General features: G+C 39.5%; 1 protein-coding gene across 1 annotated transcript in view; it reads right to left on the bottom strand.

The window, feature by feature from the left end:
- LOC105475470 (GTP binding protein 10) overlaps positions 1–20,468 on the bottom strand; it is a 41,286-nt gene that overhangs the window by 16,819 nt on the left and 3,999 nt on the right. Inside the window, exons 2-5 of the mRNA XM_071094799.1 lie at positions 17,800–17,993; positions 15,456–15,547; positions 14,779–14,923; positions 660–733 (exon numbers count right to left, since the gene is read on the bottom strand). Coding sequence (XP_070950900.1) covers positions 660–733; positions 14,779–14,923; positions 15,456–15,547; positions 17,800–17,993 — 505 coding nt within the window. The remainder of the gene's footprint in view (positions 1–659; positions 734–14,778; positions 14,924–15,455; positions 15,548–17,799; positions 17,994–20,468) is intronic.

Here is a 20,468-nt window from a genome sequence, read left to right as displayed (position 1 = left end):
TTTATCAGTCTTTGTAATCCCAGAACCTAATATGGCTCCTAAAAATAAGTATCTGCTAAATGAATGGAAGTACTCAACGCAGTCTTCCTGGTACTTATCACAGTGCCTGATAAAGGGTAAGTGGTTCATAAAATCCTAACTAAACCAAATAAACTACTATGCAACAGAAAAATAAATGCAATAAAGTGTCTAACCTGTTTAAGAAACTTTGCTGAGGGGTACAGAGGTTTCAAAGATCAATGGAAAATATGGCTGGGGAGGATGGCTCACGCCTATAATCCCAGCAATTTAGAAGGCCAAGGTGGGAGATCACTTCGGCCCAGGAGTTCAAGACCAGCCTGGGCAACATAAGGAAACCCCTGTCCCTGCCCTGCCCCCCCCCCCCACCACACACACACATACAAAATTAGCTAAGCATGGGGGCACACACCTGTAGTCCCAGCTACATGGGAGGCTGGGGCAGGGGGATGGCTTTAGCCTGGGCTGCAATGAGCCATGATCATGCAACTGCACTTTGGCCTGTGCAACAGCACTCTATCTGCCAAAAGTTTTCCAACTAAGGATACCCTCAGAGTTGTCATTTTATTCATTCTCAGAGAAGTATTAGTCTTTAAAAGTTTACCTCCACTCATTAAAATATACAATCAAATTATACTTACATGCGTAATCTGCGATTGCAGGTTTTGCATGAGAAACACAACTTAGCAAAGAGGATTTTCCAGCGTTTGGGAATCTGAAACAAGAATATAAAATTATACACAAATGTCAATATTATTATCTCTGAATTCCTAACAATTCAAGTAGTCTTCTTGAATATATTTGGGATTAAAAGTAGAATATAAATGTATTATAAATAATCTTGAAAAACTTGAGAACATACACTTACAAAAAAGGTAAAGATAAATTCATGCTGGACACTGAAGATGTTTCAGTACTGAAAGTGTATAATTATTATTCTAATTATGATTTAAAAATAAAAACCTGTTGGAAGTCATAGAAAAACAGAAAGAAATTAAAGAAAAAAAAGAAAAACACCTGCAACTTACTATCTCCAGCTAAACACTGACAAAATATTAAACTGTTTTGTAAACTGCTTTAAAAATAAATTTTTACAGAAATTTTCAAACATATATATACAAAAGTAGAGAGGTGTAATGAATTCCATTTAGCTATCACCCAGCTTCAACAAATATTAATACATTGGCAATACACTTCTTAAAATTTGATTTGAATAGAAACCCAAATAAGGTCTGTACGTTACAAATACCTGATGTGTCTCAAATCTCTTTTCAAGCTCCCCCTTCCATCTTGTTTCCCATCTGCAATTTTATTTTTAAAGAAACTGGGTCATTTGTCCTAGAGTTTCTTTTCTGAAGTCTTCATTTTTCTACTGGCACCTACATGGACACTTAACATGCTCTTTTTCCCTGTATTTTCTGTAAAAAATTTGCAGTTGTTACAGAGTCTTCCCCATGCTCAAGTTTTAATATTTTTTTGAAGGAAGCAGGGGATAACTACTTTATAGTTGGTTGGCCTACTCTCTAAACTGAATAATATAAGGTGAACACTTTTCAGTGGTGAAGTGTAATTTACTTAACTAATTTCCTATTGACAGACATTTACGTTGTCTATAATTTTTCACTCTAAATAATACTGTAAAAAATACGTATACAGGTAGACACTGTTAATAGTCATTTCTGGGTGGTGGAACTCATAGACACCTTTTTCTTTATGCAAACAAGTGTGTATTATTTGCTTTTTTTCTAAACAACTTTAAACAATGCAATGACTATGTTTAAACCTTTGCAACTTTTTTTCATTTTTTCATGGCTTAATGGTTCATATCTTTTTTTTTTCTTTTTTCTTTTGAGACGGAATCTTGCTCTGTTGCCCAGGCTGGAGTGCAGTGGCGTCATCTCAGCTTACTGCAAGCTCCGCCTCCCGGGTTCCCGCCATTCTCCTGCCTCAGCCTCCCGAGTAGCTGGGACTACAGGCGCCCACCACCATGCCTGGCTAATTTTTTTTGTATTTTTAGTAGAGACGGGGTTTCACCATGTTAGCCAGGATGGTCTCAATCTCCTGACCTCGTGATCTACCCGCCTCGGCCTCCCAAAGTGCTGGGATTACAGGCATAAGCCACTGAACCCGGCCTATTTCTTTTAATGTTGTTATTTCAATAGCTTTACGGGTAAAAGTGATTTTTTTGTTGTTGTTACATGGACAGATTGTGTACTGGCAAAGTTGGGATTTTAGTGTACGCATCACCCAAGTAATGTACATTGTACCTAATAGGTAGTTTTTCATCCCTCACAGTCCTCCTATCCTCCCTGCCTCTAAGTCTCCAATGTCCATTATATCACTCAGAATGCCTCTGTGTACCCACAGCTTAGCTCCCACTTATAAGTGACAATATGTGGCACTTGGTTTTCCATTCCTGAGTTACTTCCTTAGGAAGATATCCTCATTCTTTCTTATGGCTGAGTAGTATTCTATGGTGTGTGTATATCTGGATACAAACACACACACACAATCAATTTTCTTCATTCAATGGTTGATGGGCACTCAGGTTGACTCCATGTCTTTGCAATTCTGAATGATACTGTGATAAACACGTGTGCAGGTATCTTTTTGATATAATGACTTCTTCTCCTTTGGGTAGATATCCTGTAATGGGATTGCTGGATGAAATGATATTTCTACTTTCAGTTCTTTGAGAAATCTCCATACTGTTTTCCATATAGGTTGTACTAATTTACATTCTCACTCACCAGTGAATTTTAGTGTACCCATCACCCAAGCAGTGTATACTGTACGCAATAGGTAATTTTGCATCCCTCACTGCCCTTCTATCCTCCCTCCCATTGAGTCTCCTATCCTCCCTCCCTCCAAGTCTCCAATGTCCATTATACCACTCCGTATGACTTTATGAGCGTAAAAGTTAAGTTACAAGATGGCCAAACAGGAACAGCTCCGGTCTGCAGCTCCCAGCGAGACTGACGCAGAAGATGGGTGATTTCTGCATTTCCAACTGAGGTACCTGGTTCATCTCATTGAGACTGGTGGGACAATGGGTGCAGTGCACGGAGGCCGAACCGAAGCAGGGTGGGGCGTCGCCTCACCCGGGATGTGCAAGGGGTTGGGGGATTTCCCTTTCCTAACCAAGAGAAGTCGTGACAGTCTGTACTGGAGGAATCGTACACTCCTGCCTAAATACTGCGCTTTTCCCCCAGTCTTCGCAACCAGCAGACCAGGAAATACCCTCCTGTGCCTGGCTCAGCGGGTCCCAAGCCAGTGGAGCCTTGCTCACTGCTGGCGCAGCAGTCTAAGACTGACCTGCCATGAGCTGCAGTTTGGCAGGTGGAGGGGTATCCGCAATTGCTGAGGCTTGAGTAGGAGGTTTTGTGCTCACAGTGTAAACAAAGAGGCCTGGAAGCTCAAACTGGGTGGAGCCCACCACAGCTCAGCAAGGCCTACTGCCTCTCTAGAGACAACCTCTCTGGGCAGGGCATATCAGAACAAAAAGCAGCAGACAGCTTTGGCAGACCTAAACGTCCTAGTCTGACAGCTCTGAAGAGAGCAGTGGTTCTCCCAGCATGGCGTTCAAGCTCTAAGAAAGGACAGACTGCCTCCTTAAGTGGGTCCCTGACACCCGTGAAGCCTGACTGGGAGATACCTCCCAGTAGGGGCCAACAGACACCTCATACAGGTGGGCGCCCCTCTAGGATGAAGCTTCCAAAGGAAGAATCAGGCAGCAATATTGGTTGTTCTGCAGCCTCCACTGGTGATTCCCAGGCAAATGGGGTCTGGAGTGGACCTCTAGCAAACTCCAACAGACCTGCAGCTAAGAAGCCCAACTGTTAGAAAGAAAACTAACAAACAGAAAGGATTAGCATCAACATCAACATCAACAAAAAGCACATCCACAGCAAAACCCCATCTGTAGGTCACCAACATCAGAGACCAAAGGTAGATAAAAACACAAAGATGTGGGGGAAACCAGAGCAGAAAAGCTGAAAATTCCAAACACCAGAAAGCCTCTTCTCCTCCAAAGGACTGCAGCTGATCGCTAGCAAGGGCACAAAACAGGACGGAGAATGAGTTTGATGAATTGACAGAAGTAGGCTTCGGAAGGTCGGTAATAACAAACTTCACTGAGCTAAGGGAGAATGTTCTAACCCATCGCAAAGAAGCTAAAAACCTTGAAAAAAGGTTAGATGAATGGCAAACTAGAATAAACAGTGTAGAGAAGACCTTAAACGACCTGATGGAGTTGAAAACCACAACACGAGAACTTCGTGATGCATGCACAAGCTTCAATAGCCGATTCGATCAAGTAGAAGAAAGGATATCAGTGATCGAAGATCAAATTAATGAAATAAAGTGAGAAGACAAGATTAGACCAAAAAAAGTAAAAGAAACAAACAAAGCATCCAAGAAATATGGGACTATGTGAAAAGACCAAATCTACGTCTGATTGGTGTTCGGTACCTGAAAGTGCGAGAATGGATTCAAGTGAGAAAACACTCTGCAGGATATTATCAAAGAGAAATTCCCCAACCTAGCAAGACAGGCCAACATTCACATTCAGGAAATACAGAGACCACCACAAAGATACTCCTTGAGAAGAGCAACCCCAAGACACACAATTGTCAGATTCACCAAGTTTGAAATGAAGGAAAAAATGTTAAGGGCAGCCAGAGAGAAAGGTTGGGTTACCGACAAAGGGAAGCCCATCAGACTAACAGTGGATCTCTCGGCAGAAACCCTACAAGCCAGAAGAGAGTGGGGGCTGATATTCAATATTCTTAAAGAAAAGAATTTTCAACCCAGAATTTCCTATCCAGCCACACTAAGCTTCATAAGTGAAGGAGAAATAAAATCCTTTACAGACAAGCAAATGCTGAGAGATTTTGTCACCACCAGGCCTGCCTTGCAAGAGTTCCTGAAGGAAGCAGTAAACATGGAAAGGAACAACCGGTACCAGACACTGCAAAAACATACCAAAATGTACACACCATTGACGCTACAAAGAAATTGCATCAATTAATGGGCAAAATAACCAGTTAATATCATAATGGCAAGATCAAATTCACACATAACAATATTAACCTTAAATGTAAATGGGCTAAATGCCCAAATTAAAAGACACAGACTGGCAAATTGGATAAAGAGTCAAGACCTATTGGTGTGCTGTATTCAGGAGACCCATCTCATGTTTAAAGACACACATAGGCTCAAAATAAAGGGATGGAGGAAGATCTACCAAGCAAATGGAAAGCAAAAACAAAAAAAGCAGGGGTTGCAATCCCGGTCTCTGATAAAGCAGACTTTAAACCAATAAAGATCAAAAGAGACAAAGAAGGCCATTACATAATGGTAAAAGGATCAATTCAACAAGAAGAGCTAACTATCCTAAATATGTATGCACCCAATACAACAGCACCCAGATTCATAAAGCAAGTCCTTAGAGAGCTACAAAGAGACTTAGACTCCCACACAATAATAATGGGAGACGTTAACACCCCAATGTCAATATTATATCAATGAGACAGAAGGGTAACAAGGATATCAAGGACTTGAACTCAGCTCTGGACAAATTGGACCTAACAGACATCTACAGAACTCTCTACCACAAATCAACAGAATATACATTCTTTGGCAGGGCGCGGTGGCTCAGGTCTGTAATCCCAGCACTTTGGGAGGCCGAGGTGAGCGGATCACGAGGTCAGGAGATCGAGACCATCCTGGTTAACACGGTGAAACCCCGTCTCTATTAAAATACAAAAAATCTGCCAGGCATGGTGGCGGGCACCTGTAGTCCCAGCTGCTCGGGAGGCTGAGGCAGCAGAATGGTGTGAACCTGGGATGCGGAGCTTGCAGTGAGCCGCGATCACGCCACTGCACTCCAGCCTGGGTGACAGAGCGAGACTCTGTCTCAAAAAAAAAAAAAAGAAAACAAAAGAACATACATTCTTCTCAGCACACTGCACTTATTCTAAAATTGACCACATAATGAGAAGTAAAACACTCCTCAGCAAATGCAAAGCAACAGAAAACACAAGAAACTGTCTCTCAGACCAGTGCAATCAAATTAGAACTCAGGATTAAGAGACTCACTCAAAACCATACAACTACATGGAAACCGAACAACCTGCTCCTGAATGACTCCTGTGTAAATAATGAAATGAAGGCAGAAACAAGGATGTTCTTTGAAACCAATGAGAACACAGATATAATGTATCAGAATCTCTGGGACACATTTAAATAGTGTGTAGAGGGAAATTATAGCACTAAATGCCCACAAGAGAAAGCAGGTAGGATCTAAAATTGACACCCTAACATCACAATTAAAAGAACTAGAGAAGCAAGAACAAACAAATTCAAAAGCTAGCAGAACGCAAGAAATAACTAAGATGAGAGCAGAATTGATAGAGACAGAGACACAAAATACCCTTAAAAAAAATTGAATCAAGGAGCTGTTTTTTTTTTTTTAATCAGCAACACAGATAGACCACTAGCAAGACTAATAAAGAAGAAATGAGAAAAGAATCAAATAGATGCAATAAAAAATGATAAAGGGGATATCACTACTGATTCCACAAAAATACAAACTACCATCAGAGAATACTATAAATAATTCTACGCAAATAAACTAAAAAATCTACAAGAAATGGATAAATTCCTGGACACATACACCCTCCCAAGATTAAACCAGGAAGAAGTTGAATCTCTGAATAGACCAGTAACAGGCTCTGAAATTGAGGCAATAACTAATAGCCTACCAACCAAAAAAAATTCAGGACCAGGCGGATTCACAGTCGAATCTATCAGAGGTACAAAGAGGAGCTGGTACCATTCCTTCTGAAATGATTCCAATCAATAGAAAAAGAGGGAACCCTCCCTAACTCATTCTATGAGGCTAGCATCATCCTGATACCAAAGCCTGGAAGAGATACAAAAAGAAAAAAAAAAAGAGAAAGAATTTTAGGCCAATAATCCTGATGAACATCGATGCGAAAATCCTCAATAAAATACTGGCAAAACCGAATCCAGCAGCACTTCAAAAAACATATTCACTACAATTAAGCTGGCTTCATCCCTGGGATGCAAGGCTGGTTCAACACACACAAATCAATAAACCTAATCCATCACATAAACAGAAGCAAAGACAAAAACCACATGATTATCTCAATAGATGCAGAAAAGGCCTTTGACAAAATTCAACACCCCTTCATGCTAAAAACTCTGAAGAAACTAGGTATCAACAGAATGTATCTCAAAATAATAAGAGTTATTTATGACTAACCCACAGCCAATCTCATACTGAACAGGCAAAAACTGGAAGCATTCCCTTTGAAAACCAGCATAAGACAAGGATGCCCTCTCTCACCACTCCTATTCAACATAGTGTTGGAAATTCTGGCCAGGGCAGTCAGGCAAGAGAAAGAAATAAAGGGTATTCAATTAGGAAAAGAGGAAGTCAAATTGTCCTGTTTGCAGATGACATGACTGTATATTTAGAAAACCCCATCATCTCAGCCCCAAATCACCTTAAGCTGATAAGCAACTTCAGCAAAGTCTCAGGATACAAAATCAATGTGCAAAAATCACAAACATTCCTATACACCAATAACAGACACACAGAGAGCCAAATCATGAGTGAACGCGCATTTGCAATTACTACAAAGATAATAAAATACCTAGGAATCCAACTTACAAGGAATGTGAAGGACCTCTTCAAGGAGAACTACAAACCACTGCTCAATGAAATAAAAGAGGACACAAACAAATGGAAGAACATTCCATGCTCATGAATAGGAAGAATCAATATCGTGAAAATGGCCATACTGCCCAAGGTAATTTATAGATTAAACGCCATCCCCATCAGGCTACCACTGGCTTTCTTCACAGAATTGGAAAAAACTACTTTAAAGTTCATATGGAACCAAAAAAGAACCTGCATTGCTAAGACAATCCTAAGCAAAAAGAACAAAGTTAGAGGCATGATGCTACCTGACTTCAAACTATACTACAAGGCTACAGTAACAAAAACAGCATGGTACTGATACCAAAACAGATATATAACCAGTGGAACAGAACAGAGGCCTCAGAAATACCCCCACACATCTACAACCATCTGATCTTTGACAAACCTGACAAAAACAAGCAATGGGGAAAGGGTTCCCTATTTAATAAATGGTGCTGGGAAAACTGGTTAGCAATATGTAAAAAGCTGAAACTGGATCCCTTCCTTACACGTCATACAAAAACTAACTCAAGATGGATTAAAGACTTAAATGTAAGACCTAAAACCATAAAAACCCTAGAAGAAAACCTAGGCAATACCATTCAGGACATAGGCATGGGCAATGACTTCATGACTAAAACACCAAAAGCAAGGGCAACAAAAGCCAAAATTAACAAATGAAATCTAATTAAACTAAAGAGCTTCTGCACAGCATAAGAAACTATCATCAGAGTGAAGAGGTAACCTACAGAATGGGAGAAAATTTTTGCAATCTACCCATCTGACAAAGGGCTAATATCCAGATTCTACAAAGAACTTAAACAAATTTACAAGAAAAAAACAACCCCATCAAAAAGTGGGCAAAGGATATGAACAGATACTTCTGAAAAGAAGACATTCATGCAGCCAACACACATACGAAAAAATGCTCATCATCACTGGTCATCAGAAAAATGCAAATCAAAACCACAATGAGATACCATTTCATGCCAGTTAGAATGGCAATCATTAAAAAGTCAGGAAACAACAGATGCTGGAGAGGATGTGGAGAATGGGACCGCTTTTACACTGTTGGTGGGAGTATAAATTAGTTCAACCATTGTGGAAGACAGTGTGGCAATTCCTCAAGGATCTAAAACTAGAAACATCACTTGACCCAGCAATCCCATTAGTGGGTATACACCCAAAGGATTATAAATCATGCCATTATAAAGACATATGCCCGCGTATGTTTACTGTGGCACTATTCACGATAGCAAAGACTTGGAACCAACCCAAATGTCCATCAATGATAGACTGAATTAAGAAAATATGGCACATATATACCATGGAATGCTATGCAGCCATAAAAAAGGATGAGTTCATGTCCTTTGCAGGGAAATGGATGCAGCTGGAAACCATCATTCTCAGTAAACTACCACAAGGATAGAAAATCAAACATTGCATGTTCTCACTCATAAGTGGGAGCTGAACAATGAACATATAGACAGAGGGTGGGGAACACCACACAACGGGGCCTGTGAGGGTGTGGGGGTCTAGGGGAGGGATAGCATTAGGAGAAATATGTAATGTAAATGACAAGTTGATGGGTGCAGCAAACCAACATGGCACATGTATACCTATGCAACAAACCTGCATGTTGTGCATACCCTAGAACTTAAAGTGTAATAAAAAAAAAATTAAAAAAAAAAAAGGTATAAGAGTTCTCTTTTCACCACATCTATGTCAACACCTATTGTTTTTTGACTTTTCCATAATGACCATTCTGGCTAAGTTGGTAAATCACTGTAGTTTTAGTATGCATTTCCCTGAGTATTAGTGATGCTGAACATTTTCTTATATGCTTCTTGGCCATTTGTATGCCTACCTTCTTTTGAGAAATGCTCATGTCATTCGTCCACTTTTTAATGGAATTGTTTTTTCCTTGCTGATTTAAGTTCCTTGTAGACTCTGTATATTAGTCCTCTGTTAGATGCATAGTTTGCAAATATTTTCTCCCATTCTGTAGGCTGTTTATTCTGTTGATTCTTTCTTTTGCTGTGCAGAGGATTTTTACTTTAATTAGGTCCCATTTATTTATTTATGTTGCATTTGGTTTGAGAACTTAGTCACAAATTCTTTGTCTAGGCCAATGTCCAGAAGGGTTTTTCCTACGTTTCTAGAATTTTTATAGTTTCAGGTCTTAGACTAAAACCTAATCTATCTTGAGTTAATTTTTGTATATAATGAGAGATATGAATCCAGTTTCATTATTCTACATTTGGATATCCAATTTTCCCAGCATCATTTTTTGAATAGGGTATCCTTTCCCCAGTTTATGTTTTTGTGTGCTTTGTTAACGATCAGTTGGTCTTAAGTATTTGGCTTTATTTCTGGGTTCTCTATTCTCTTCCATTGGTCTATGTACCTAATTCTATACTAATACCATGCTGTTTTGGTTACTATAACGTTGTAATATAATTTGAAGTCAGGTAATATGATTCCTCTAGATTTGTTCATTTTGCTTAGGATTGCTTTGGCTATTCGGGCTTTTTTGATTCCATATGAATTTTAGGGTTTTTTCTAATACTGTGAAAAATAATACTGGTATTTTAACAGAAATTGCATTGAATCTGTAAATTCTCTGGGCAGTATGGTCATTTTCACAGTACTGATTCTTCCAATCCATGAACATGGGATGTATTTCCATTTGTCTGCGTCATCTACGATTTCTTTCAGCAGTGTCTGCAGTTCTCCTTGTAGAGATCTTTCATGACCTTGGTTAGGTACATTCTTAGGTATTTTATTTTTTGTAGCTGTTGTAAAAGGGATTAAGTTCTTGATTTAATTCTCAGCTTGGTTGTTGGTGGTGTATAGCAGTGCTATTGATTTGTGTATACTGATTTGGTAACCTGAGAGTTTACTGAATTCATTTATCAAATCTAGGAGTCTTTTGAAGGAGTCTCTAGGGTTTTCAAGGTATAAGATCATATGGTTGGCAAACAGATAGTTTGACTTCCTTCTTTCCTATTTGAATGCCCTTTTTTTCTCTTGCCTGATTTTTCTGGCTAGGACTTCTCTTTGCACACATCTTTGACTTCTTTCTTGGAATAAATGTCTACATGAAGAAATACTGGATAAAATATAAGCTCATTTTAAAGGCTTTTGATTATACTGCTAAATTTCCCTCAAGAAAGGCCCACCATGTATGAAAGACAGTACTAGGAATGGGGGTTAATTAAAACATTCATTCCTAAATCTCATTCATATATTTTCATTAAATTTATCCAACAAATATTTATTGAGCACTGACTTTGTATCAGGCAACATACTAAGCAATGAGACAAAATGATTCCTGCCTTCACAGAGTTCTTAATTCAAATTTGAAGAAGGTATTTCAAAAACTCTGCCAAACTTTCACTTGGAATAATGGTGGAATATTCTGCAAATATTAATTTAGAATTCTATAAAAACTTATAAGCTGAAAGTATTTCAACAATTTCCCTCATTAAAAAAAAATCTTTCTGTAATGAATTTAAAATAAAATTATGTGAGGTTTCTTAATGACTTGTTTCTCTTGGAACATATGTTTTTTTAATACCCTGTTTTATCCAGGTTCTTAGAGCTTTTGAAAAGCAAATTGCAGCCATTTTTATCCACAATTATTACTAGCTGGACTTGCTGGTTTCCAGCATCCTCATATTTTCATAATGATTGAACACATAATGCAAGCAACTATTTCCAAGAAGATCAAAGTATGAATAGAAAGATGATGCTAATGATTGAAGAACAGATACTTGAAATTTTTCTTGAAAAATACCCAGTGAAAATTTTAGAGGCTAAAATGCAGCCTATGCAAAGATCAGATTTGACAACAGCAGCACAAATCTGTTAGTTGTACAATAACTTTCTTCTATGATTCATTCAGTCCATTTCCAAAACCAGCTAAAAGGATATCTACTTATGCCAGTATTCATAGTAGTAACTCTTCAAGAATAGTTGCCTAATTTAAAAACACTAGAAAACATGTTAAACATTCCATTTAAAAATCTTTTCGGCCGGGCGCGGTGGCTCAAGCCTGTAATCCCAGCACTTTGGGAGGCCGAGACGGGCGGATCACAAGGTCAGGAGATCGAGACCATCCTGGCTAACACCGTGAGACCCCGTCTCTACTAAAAATACAAAAAACTAGCCGGGCGAGGTGGCGGGCGCCTGTAGTCCCAGCTACTCCGGAGGCTGAGGCAGGAGAATGGCATAAACCCGGGAGGCGGAGCTTGCAGTGAGCTGAGATCCGGCCACTGCACTCCAGCCCGGGCTACAGAGCAAGACTCCGTCTCAAAAAAAAAAAAAAAAAAAAAAAAAAAAAAAAAAAAAAATCTTTTCCCCCCATTCTCTTTTCATATGCTTAAGAATCCTGATGCTTTAATTACTGACAAATTTCAAACCTACTTCTGAAAAGCTTTGTATATCACTATATGCAGTATTCCAGTAAGTTGGCAATATAATTATGATGATGACAGCAGCTACAATTCATTGAACGTACAAAAATGCAAACCATGTCTTCTGCTGTAAATGTATTATCTTACCCACCAACGTTTTAAGGAAAGACCTATCTCGATACACTATTAAAGATGAGAAAACAAATGACGTGGTGGAAAAAAGAAAAAAAAAAAACTACAGTGAAGGAAGAACGAGAGAAAAGGAAAGGAAAAAAAGAAGAGAAAACAAAGGCTTAGAGAGGCTGTATAATTTACCCAAGACCAGCTGGCCAGCCTCCAGAGGATTTGAGATCCTAACCTAAATAGTCTAAGCTGAGTCCTCCATGCCACTCCACTTTTATGACTAAGCCATGCTAGGCTCTTCTTAGACTGTAAAGTTTTCTCTTCAGAACTTGAAACCCATTTTCATGCCAAATGCAACTGTGATTCGCTGGACTGCCAGGCTTGCCCACAAAACCCTATTAAGCCCATAACGTTCCTGAAAATATAGAGGATTACAGAACTTCTATCTAATAACTCTCATAACTGTGCTTTATTGAAAAAAAATAAATGTGAATGGAAAGCCAGGATCACATCTTTCTTGTTATAATTTTAGCAGGAACGGGGCCTCTGTGAACCCTAAACCAATGGTGGTAAGCTCTAGTGGCTGGTCAGGCAGGGTAAAAGGCGAGGGATTCAGACTTAAGAGTCTGGTAAAGAAGCAGTAAGATGCCTGAAGAGGAAGACGAAAAGAACTTAGAAAGAAGCTACGGGGAAGCAAAAAATAGAACTAGGAATTTGAAGTAGGACAGTAACAAGGCAGTTTTCCTTATCTTGCTCTTAAACTTTCCATCTGAGTAACTGTGTAATACTGTGATAGGGCCAGAGGGAGAGGGCAGGAGGGAGGCGGGATGGGGGAGAGAGAGCAAATGCAAATTTAAGTTTTTCTCTTCCTTTGTTTTTTGTTTGTTTGTTTTTTCTGAGACGGAGTCTCGCTCTGTCGCCCAGGCTGGAGTGCAGTGGCACGATCTCGGCTCACTGCAAGTTCTGCCTCCAGGGTTCACGCCACTCTCCTGCCTCAGCCTCCTGAATAGCTGGGACTACAGGCGCCCGCCACCACGCCCAGCTAGAGACGGGATTTCACTGGGTTAGCCAGGATGGTCTTGATCTCCTGACCTCGTGATCTGCCCACCTTGGCATCCCAAAGTGTTCGGATTACAGGAGTGAGCCACCGCACCCAGCCCCTTTATGTATTCTGTATCCTGCTATCTATCCCCTTCCAGTGTAGTAGCCACACTGCAACTCCACAGCTAAACAGCATTATTTCATGAAAGAATGGAGGCTGGTGGAAGAGGACACTCTTCTGAGGTCTATAGTACTGGGACTAGATAGATCCTAAGCAGAGGCAAGAAGGATATACAGCCGGGCGCGGTGGCTCACGCCTGTAATCCCAGCACTTTGGGAGGCCGAGGCGGGCGGATCACAAGGTCAGGAGATCGAGACCACGGTGAAACCCCGTCTCTACTAAAAATACAAAAAAAAAATTAGCCGGGCGCGGTTGTGGGCGCCTGTAGTCCCAGCTACTCGGGAGGCTGAGGCAGGAGAATGGCGTGAACCCGGGAGGCGGAGCTTGCAGTGAGCCGAGATCGCGCCACTGCACTCCAGCCTGGGCGACAGAGCGAGACTCCATCTCAAAAAAAAAAAAAAAAAAAAAAAGAAGGATATACAAACAGTCATAGCAGGATTCAATTTGGCAGCAACAGTGCATAGGTCTGAGGATTGAGATTGTCTGTATTGGTCTTTAGCCATTTGACTAATGATAGTTTAATGTCTCTATTATAAAGACCCAAAAGAGGCCGGGCGCGGTGGCTCACGCCTGTAATCCCAGCACTTTGGGAGGCCGAGGCGGGCGGATCACGAGGTCAGGAGATCGAGACCATCCTGGCCAACATGGTGAAACCGCGTCTCTACTAAAAATACAAAAAAAAAAAAAAAAAAAAATAGCCGGGCATGGTGGCGGGTGCCTGTAGTCCCAGCTACTCCGAAGGCTGAGGCAGGAGAATGGCGTGAACCCAGGAGGCCGAGCTTGCAGTGAGCCGATATCACGCCACTGCACTCTAGCCTGGGTGACAGAGTGAGACTCTGTATCGAAAAAAAAAAAAAAAAAAAAAAAGACCCAAAAGAGTTATGTCAATCATTTTTCCCTTTTTATTTCCTTCTATATACTTTTAATAATAATATGGTTTGTTTGGATTTATTATTCTTTAATATCCGGTAACATTATTTAACCTTCTTATACTATTGCATTTGATTGATTTTTCTTTACGCATTCTCTAACATTCCCAATGATCTATTCAATTGCTCTGGTCTTAATTTTACAAATAAGCAATAACTATGAAACTCTATGTTGGTAATTTGAAAACAGTATTTAGCAGCATATTTTTCTAGTACATACACAACAACCAAATTCCATAAATTTGAAATAATTATGGCCCCAAACTACCATTTACGTTTATTTCCTATTTAAGAACTGTCTCTCTGAAAGTATAATAATAAAAAATGAATGATACTTACCCTACTAGGCCTACATCAGCTATAACTTTTAGGTCAAGGTGAATTATTCGTCTCTGGCCTTTCAATGGTAAGAAATTTGTAAGTAATTTACCACCAAGACCTCCTTCAGCTACCAAAATTCTGTCATTCTCCTTATTGAGTTCTCCTTAAAAAGAGAGAGAGAAATATTTACATTAAAGATCAATAAGTGAAATCACTAATGTAATCTATTTCTTTCAGAAATACAGGCAAGGAAATTCAAAATTACAAATCTATAGATTAGTAAGTGGAATCACTAATGTAATATTTTACTTTCAAAAATACATGCCAGGAAATTCTCAATTACAAATCTATAATAAGTAGAATCATTAAGGGAATGTTGTTCTTTCAGAAAAACAGTCCAGGAAATTCCAATTTTACAAATCTATTGAAAGTTTGACCCCAGAAAAACACTTCAGTAAGCAATTGAAAAGAGCCTAGTTATATATTTTAAGACCAAGCAAGAACTCTAACATCTTTAAAACAATCTTAAATCTAGTAGTCATTTTAACTTTTGTAAGTTTTAAAAATGCTCTCTTATAGAGTAGTAACTAAAATTGTTAGTTAAAAAACTTCTGAAACTCAAGAGAAGCTATTCCATTGTTTAATTTTAGAAAATGTGCACATTTTTACAACCTTCGAAGTTATAGTACACTCACCTATAATTTTACCGTTTTCATCAGTTACTGAAATACCCACAGGCACAGGGATTTCACAGTCTTCTCCTTTGGAGCCTTTCAGTGCACTAACTCTACCAAAAAAAGTATACATATATACATGTATGCTTGTGTATGTACACACACACACACACACACACAAAATGGTTACAAAGAACAGTAGCAATCAATTCTCTGGTTAATGCAGATGTTAAATGGTCAAACACAAGGTTTAAAAAAACTAAAATTATCCCTAATTATTTCTTTGCATTTTAGACATTATATCCCACTAAAATGGCACTGGGTAATGATTTAAGTCACTAAGCTAACCACCAAAGGTCATTTTAACCTGAAACTAAAATATTGCAACCATGAAATGAAGAGATTATTGCTACAATACAAATAAGGTAGAAAAAGCCAGGCATATAATCTCAGCACTTTGGGAGGCTGAGGCAGGAGGATCTCGAGTCCAAGAGGTCAAAACCAGCCTGAACACCAAGCACAACCCCATTTCTATTAAAAAAAAAAAAAAGAAAATTTAAAAATTAGTTGGGCATGGTGGCACACACCTGTAGTCTCAGCTACTTGGGAGGCAGAGGTGGGAGGATCACTTGAGCCTGAAAGGTAGAGGCTGCAGTGAGCTGTGATAGTGCCTACTACACTCAGCCTAGGCAACAGAATGAGACTCTGTCTCAAAAAAAAAAAAAAGAAAAAATGAATCTATAAAAAAACAAAAAATCCACCAAATAGCAAAGCTTCTAAAAACCTAACCTCGAAGGAAAGTACTTACATTAAAGAAGGCAAATCTAGCTACTCTTAAACTGCTCATAAAAGAAAAAATTAGTACAAACGTTTTAGTAATTCTACTTCTGGGAATTTATCAAAATAATAATTGAACAAACATGTAAAATAGTATCTACACAGGATGCTGTACTATAGGTATAATCGGAAAAAAAAAAAAAATCAACAATAACCTAAATAGACAAACGACAAAATAAATTGTTAGTTATTACGCAGGTATTCTGAATAATTTTGACATGGGAAAAAAGTAAAAATAGCAGATTGTAAAATATTGTACTCTCATTTTTGTATTCTAAAATTTTATGCACATAATTGCATTTGTGTAAACACACAGAAAGTCTTAGAAAAGTCAAGAAAAGGTTAACAGTGGCTATCTTGCCTTCTAATGGTAGTGGGGTGGAGTAGCATGGTTAAGACTGAGAAAGTTTTCTTAAAGGTTGTCAAAGATAATTTTAGAAAAAAACAGTGGGAACTCAGATAATTTTCAGTTTCAACAGGGAAAGTGCAAAAAGAATACAGATAGACATTGGGAAAAGAAACGGACAAAAAGTTTTAAAACTCTGAAATATTCTTTAGTATCAGTCTTTTATGAGTTGAGACATTTTAGGCTTTTATTTAGTTATAAATACAGGAAATAATTTACTTCAAATGAACAATTAAGTTTTTATTTTATAACTTAAAAAAAAATTTCCAGAAGGGTTTGATTTTCTAAATTTTAAGTCACTCAGTAATTACTTACTTGCTGTTTGCTCCTACTCCAGCCACAAACCGTTTCTGAGGATACTTGTCTTTAAGTTGTTTTATTTATTTATTTTTTTTTTTTTTTTTTTTTTTTTTTTTTTTGAGACGGAGTCTCGCTCTGTCGCCCAGGCTGGAGTGCAGTGGCGTGATCTCGGCTCACTGCAAGCTCCGCCTCCTGGGTTTACGCCATTCTCCTGCCTCAGCCTCCTGAGTAGCTGGGACTACAGGCACCCGCCACCTCGCCCGGCTTTTTTTTTTTTTTTTTTGTATTTTTAGTAGAGACAGGGTTTCACCGTGGTCTCGATCTCCTGACCTTGTGATCCGCCCGCCTCGGCCTCCCAAAGTGCTGGGATTACAGGCGTGAGCCACCGCGCCCGGCCTTTTTTTTTTTTTTTTTTTTGAGACGGAGTCTCGCTCTGTCGCCCAGGCTGGAGTGCAGTGGCCAGATCTCAGCTCACTGCAAGCTCCGCCTCCCGGGTTCACGCCATTCTCCTGCCTCAGCCTCCCAAGTAGCTGAGACTACAGGCGCCCGCCACCTCGCTCGGCTAGTTTTTTGTACTTTTTAGTAGAGACGGGGTTTCACCGTATTAACCAGGATGGTCTCGATCTCCTGACCTCGTGATCCACCCGTCTCGGCCTCCCAAAGGGCTGGGATTACAGGCTTGAGCCACCGCGCCCGGCCTAGTTATAAATACAGGAAATAATTTACTTCAAATGAACAATTAAGTTTTTATTTTATAACTTAAAAAAAAATTTCCAGAAGGGTTTGATTTTCTAAATTTTAAGTCACTCAGTAATTACTTACTTGCTGTTTGCTCCTACTCCAGCCACAAACCGTTTCTGAGGATACTTGTCTTTAAGTTGTTTTAAAGTCATTCTGTTCCGGGCTACAACCCAGACGTCACCACCTTTTCCACCTTCTCCACCTAAACGAGGATAACCCATTCCACCGGATCCTCCCTTGGTGAAGAGTCTTAGGTTATCGATGAAATTTCCATACTTAAAAAAAAAGAGAAAAAACATTTGTATACCAAGCGTATCAACTTGGAACCGCTTTCTAGTTCTTTCTTCCACCAAAACTTCTTTTTAAAAAATCGTTAATAGCTTCTTATATGCCAATTCTGTAACATCTTCTTAGCTCACCTCCACATCTCTGATCTGACCCCCTTTCCCATTTGATTATTTCTCTTAAGTCCCTTTTAGTTTTTTCAGTTATCAACTATTGTCCCACCCATCCTGAGGGTTTCTGACTTGGCCCTGTTTTCATTCTACACTTTCTCCCCTGGGTAATTTCTGCTTGTACCAATAACCATCACCTAGGTGAGATATTTTCTATGTCCAATCTGTCAGACATTTCCATCAGGATGAAATCTTTTAATAGGATAAAGCAATGTGAGCAGAATGTGTATCTAATTTATATGTGAAATCCCCTAATATGTAACTTGTTCTTACATATCAGTTGAATAAATAATAGCCACCTCAAAAATAAATGTTAACATAACAACACCAAACTCTTCGCCAGGTAAAATCTGTTCCTCCAATGTTCTCTCAAATAATGGAACTATGGTTTATCTATTGAGACTACACAAATGGAAGTCTTTCAGAATACACCTGTTTCTTGTCCCAAAGCCCTACTCTCTTCTCTCCAGTACCACTGCCCTAGTACCTGCACCACATGAGCTCCTTTCAGTGTCTAATCATTTTTTCCTTATTGCATTCTCCAATTTGTTGCCCGAAGTATTTTTCTGAAATTGATCTGATCTCTAATCACGTTTCTCCTTTACTCAAAAACCATGCATTTAAAAAAATGCTTACAAAATAAAGCAAAAAATTCTTAGTACTACAGTTGACCCTTGAACAACACTGGTTTGAACTGTGTGTGTCCACTTATACACAGATTTTTTTCAATAAATACATTAGAAAATTTTGAGCTTTGCAACAATTTGAAAAAACTTGCAAACCACATAGATGGGAAATCCTGAAAAAAGTTAAGAAAAGTTGTGTCATGAGTGCAAAAAATATACACAGATACTAATCTATTTTGTCATTTACTTCCATAAAATATACACATACCTATTTTAATTTTTAAAAAAAACGAGAGATGGGGTCTTGCTGTGTTGCCTAGGCTGGTCTCAAACTCCTGGCCACAAACAATCCTCTTGCCTTGGCCTCCCAAAGTGTTGGAATTATAGGCATGAGCTACTGCACCTGGCCACACATCTATTATAAAAAGTTAAAATTGGCCGGGCGCGGTGGCTCAAGCCTGTAATCCCAGCACTTTGGGAGGCCGAGACGGGCAGATCAAGAGGTCAGGAGATCGAGACCATCCTGGTTAACATGGTGAAACCCCGTCTCTACTAAAAAATACAAAAAACTAGCCGGGTGAGGTGGTGGGCGCCTGTAGTCCCAGTTACTCGGGAGGCTGAGGCAGGAGAATGGCGTAAAGCTGGGAGGTGGAGCTTGCAGTGAGCTGAGATCCGGCCACTGCGCTCCAGCCTGGGCGACAGAGCGAGAGTCCGTCTGAAAAAAAAAAAAAAAATTAAAATTTATCACAACTTGGCCGGGCGCGGTGGCTCAAGCCTGTAATCCCAGCACTTTGGGAGGCCGAGACGGGCGGATCGCGAGGTCAGGAGATCGAAACCATCCTGGCTAACACGGTGAAACCCCGTCTCTATTAAGAAATACAAAAAACTAGCCGGGCGAGGTGGCGGGCGCCTGTAGTCCCAGCTACTCGGGAGGCTGAGGCTGGAAAATGGCGTGAACCCGGGAGGCGGAGCTTGCAGTGAGCTGAGATCCGGCCACTGCACTCCAGCCTGGGCGACAGAGCGAGACTCCGTCTCAAAAAAAAAAAAAAAAAAAATTTATCACAACTTACACACACACTTGCAGACCTTACGTGGCAGCATTTGCAGTCAAGAGAAATGTCAGCAAATGTAAAAATGCAGTATTAAATCATAACTGCATAAAATTAACTGTAGTACATCCTGGAATACTGTAATAATTTCGTAGTTACCTCCTGTAGCTATCTCAGTGAGCTCAAGTGTCCCAAATTGCCACCAAAAAGGCCATGTGATACTACTCATCTCTCCATGGGCAGTTCATCTTGCCAGTAAATTTTGTAAGTCAGTAAAAAGTGATCTCTCACAGTTCTCTTGCATTTTTCATCCTGTTCAGTGTTACACTGTAAACCTCGAACAACACCATGGAACCCATACAAAGTGCCACTAGTGATGCTGGCAGTGCTCCCAAGAAGTCAAGTCATGACATTACAATAACAAGACGAATTGCTTGATACATACCACAGATTAAAATCTGTAGCTGCGATGGCCTGCTATTTCAAGATAAATGAATCCAGAATAAAAATCAATGTAAAAAAGAAAAAAACTTCATAACCCACTGCTGCAGCTGTGCCAAGAAGTGTGAAAACCTTGCACTTTTTGTAAATTAACTTTTTATCTTGTATTGAATATGCAA

Source organism: Macaca nemestrina, chromosome 4 (assembly GCF_043159975.1).
Source record: "Macaca nemestrina isolate mMacNem1 chromosome 4, mMacNem.hap1, whole genome shotgun sequence".
Classification (NCBI taxonomy): Eukaryota; Metazoa; Chordata; class Mammalia; order Primates; family Cercopithecidae; genus Macaca; species Macaca nemestrina.
The sequence above is the reverse complement of the archived record's forward strand: the minus strand, read 5'-3'. Positions and strand labels throughout refer to the sequence as shown.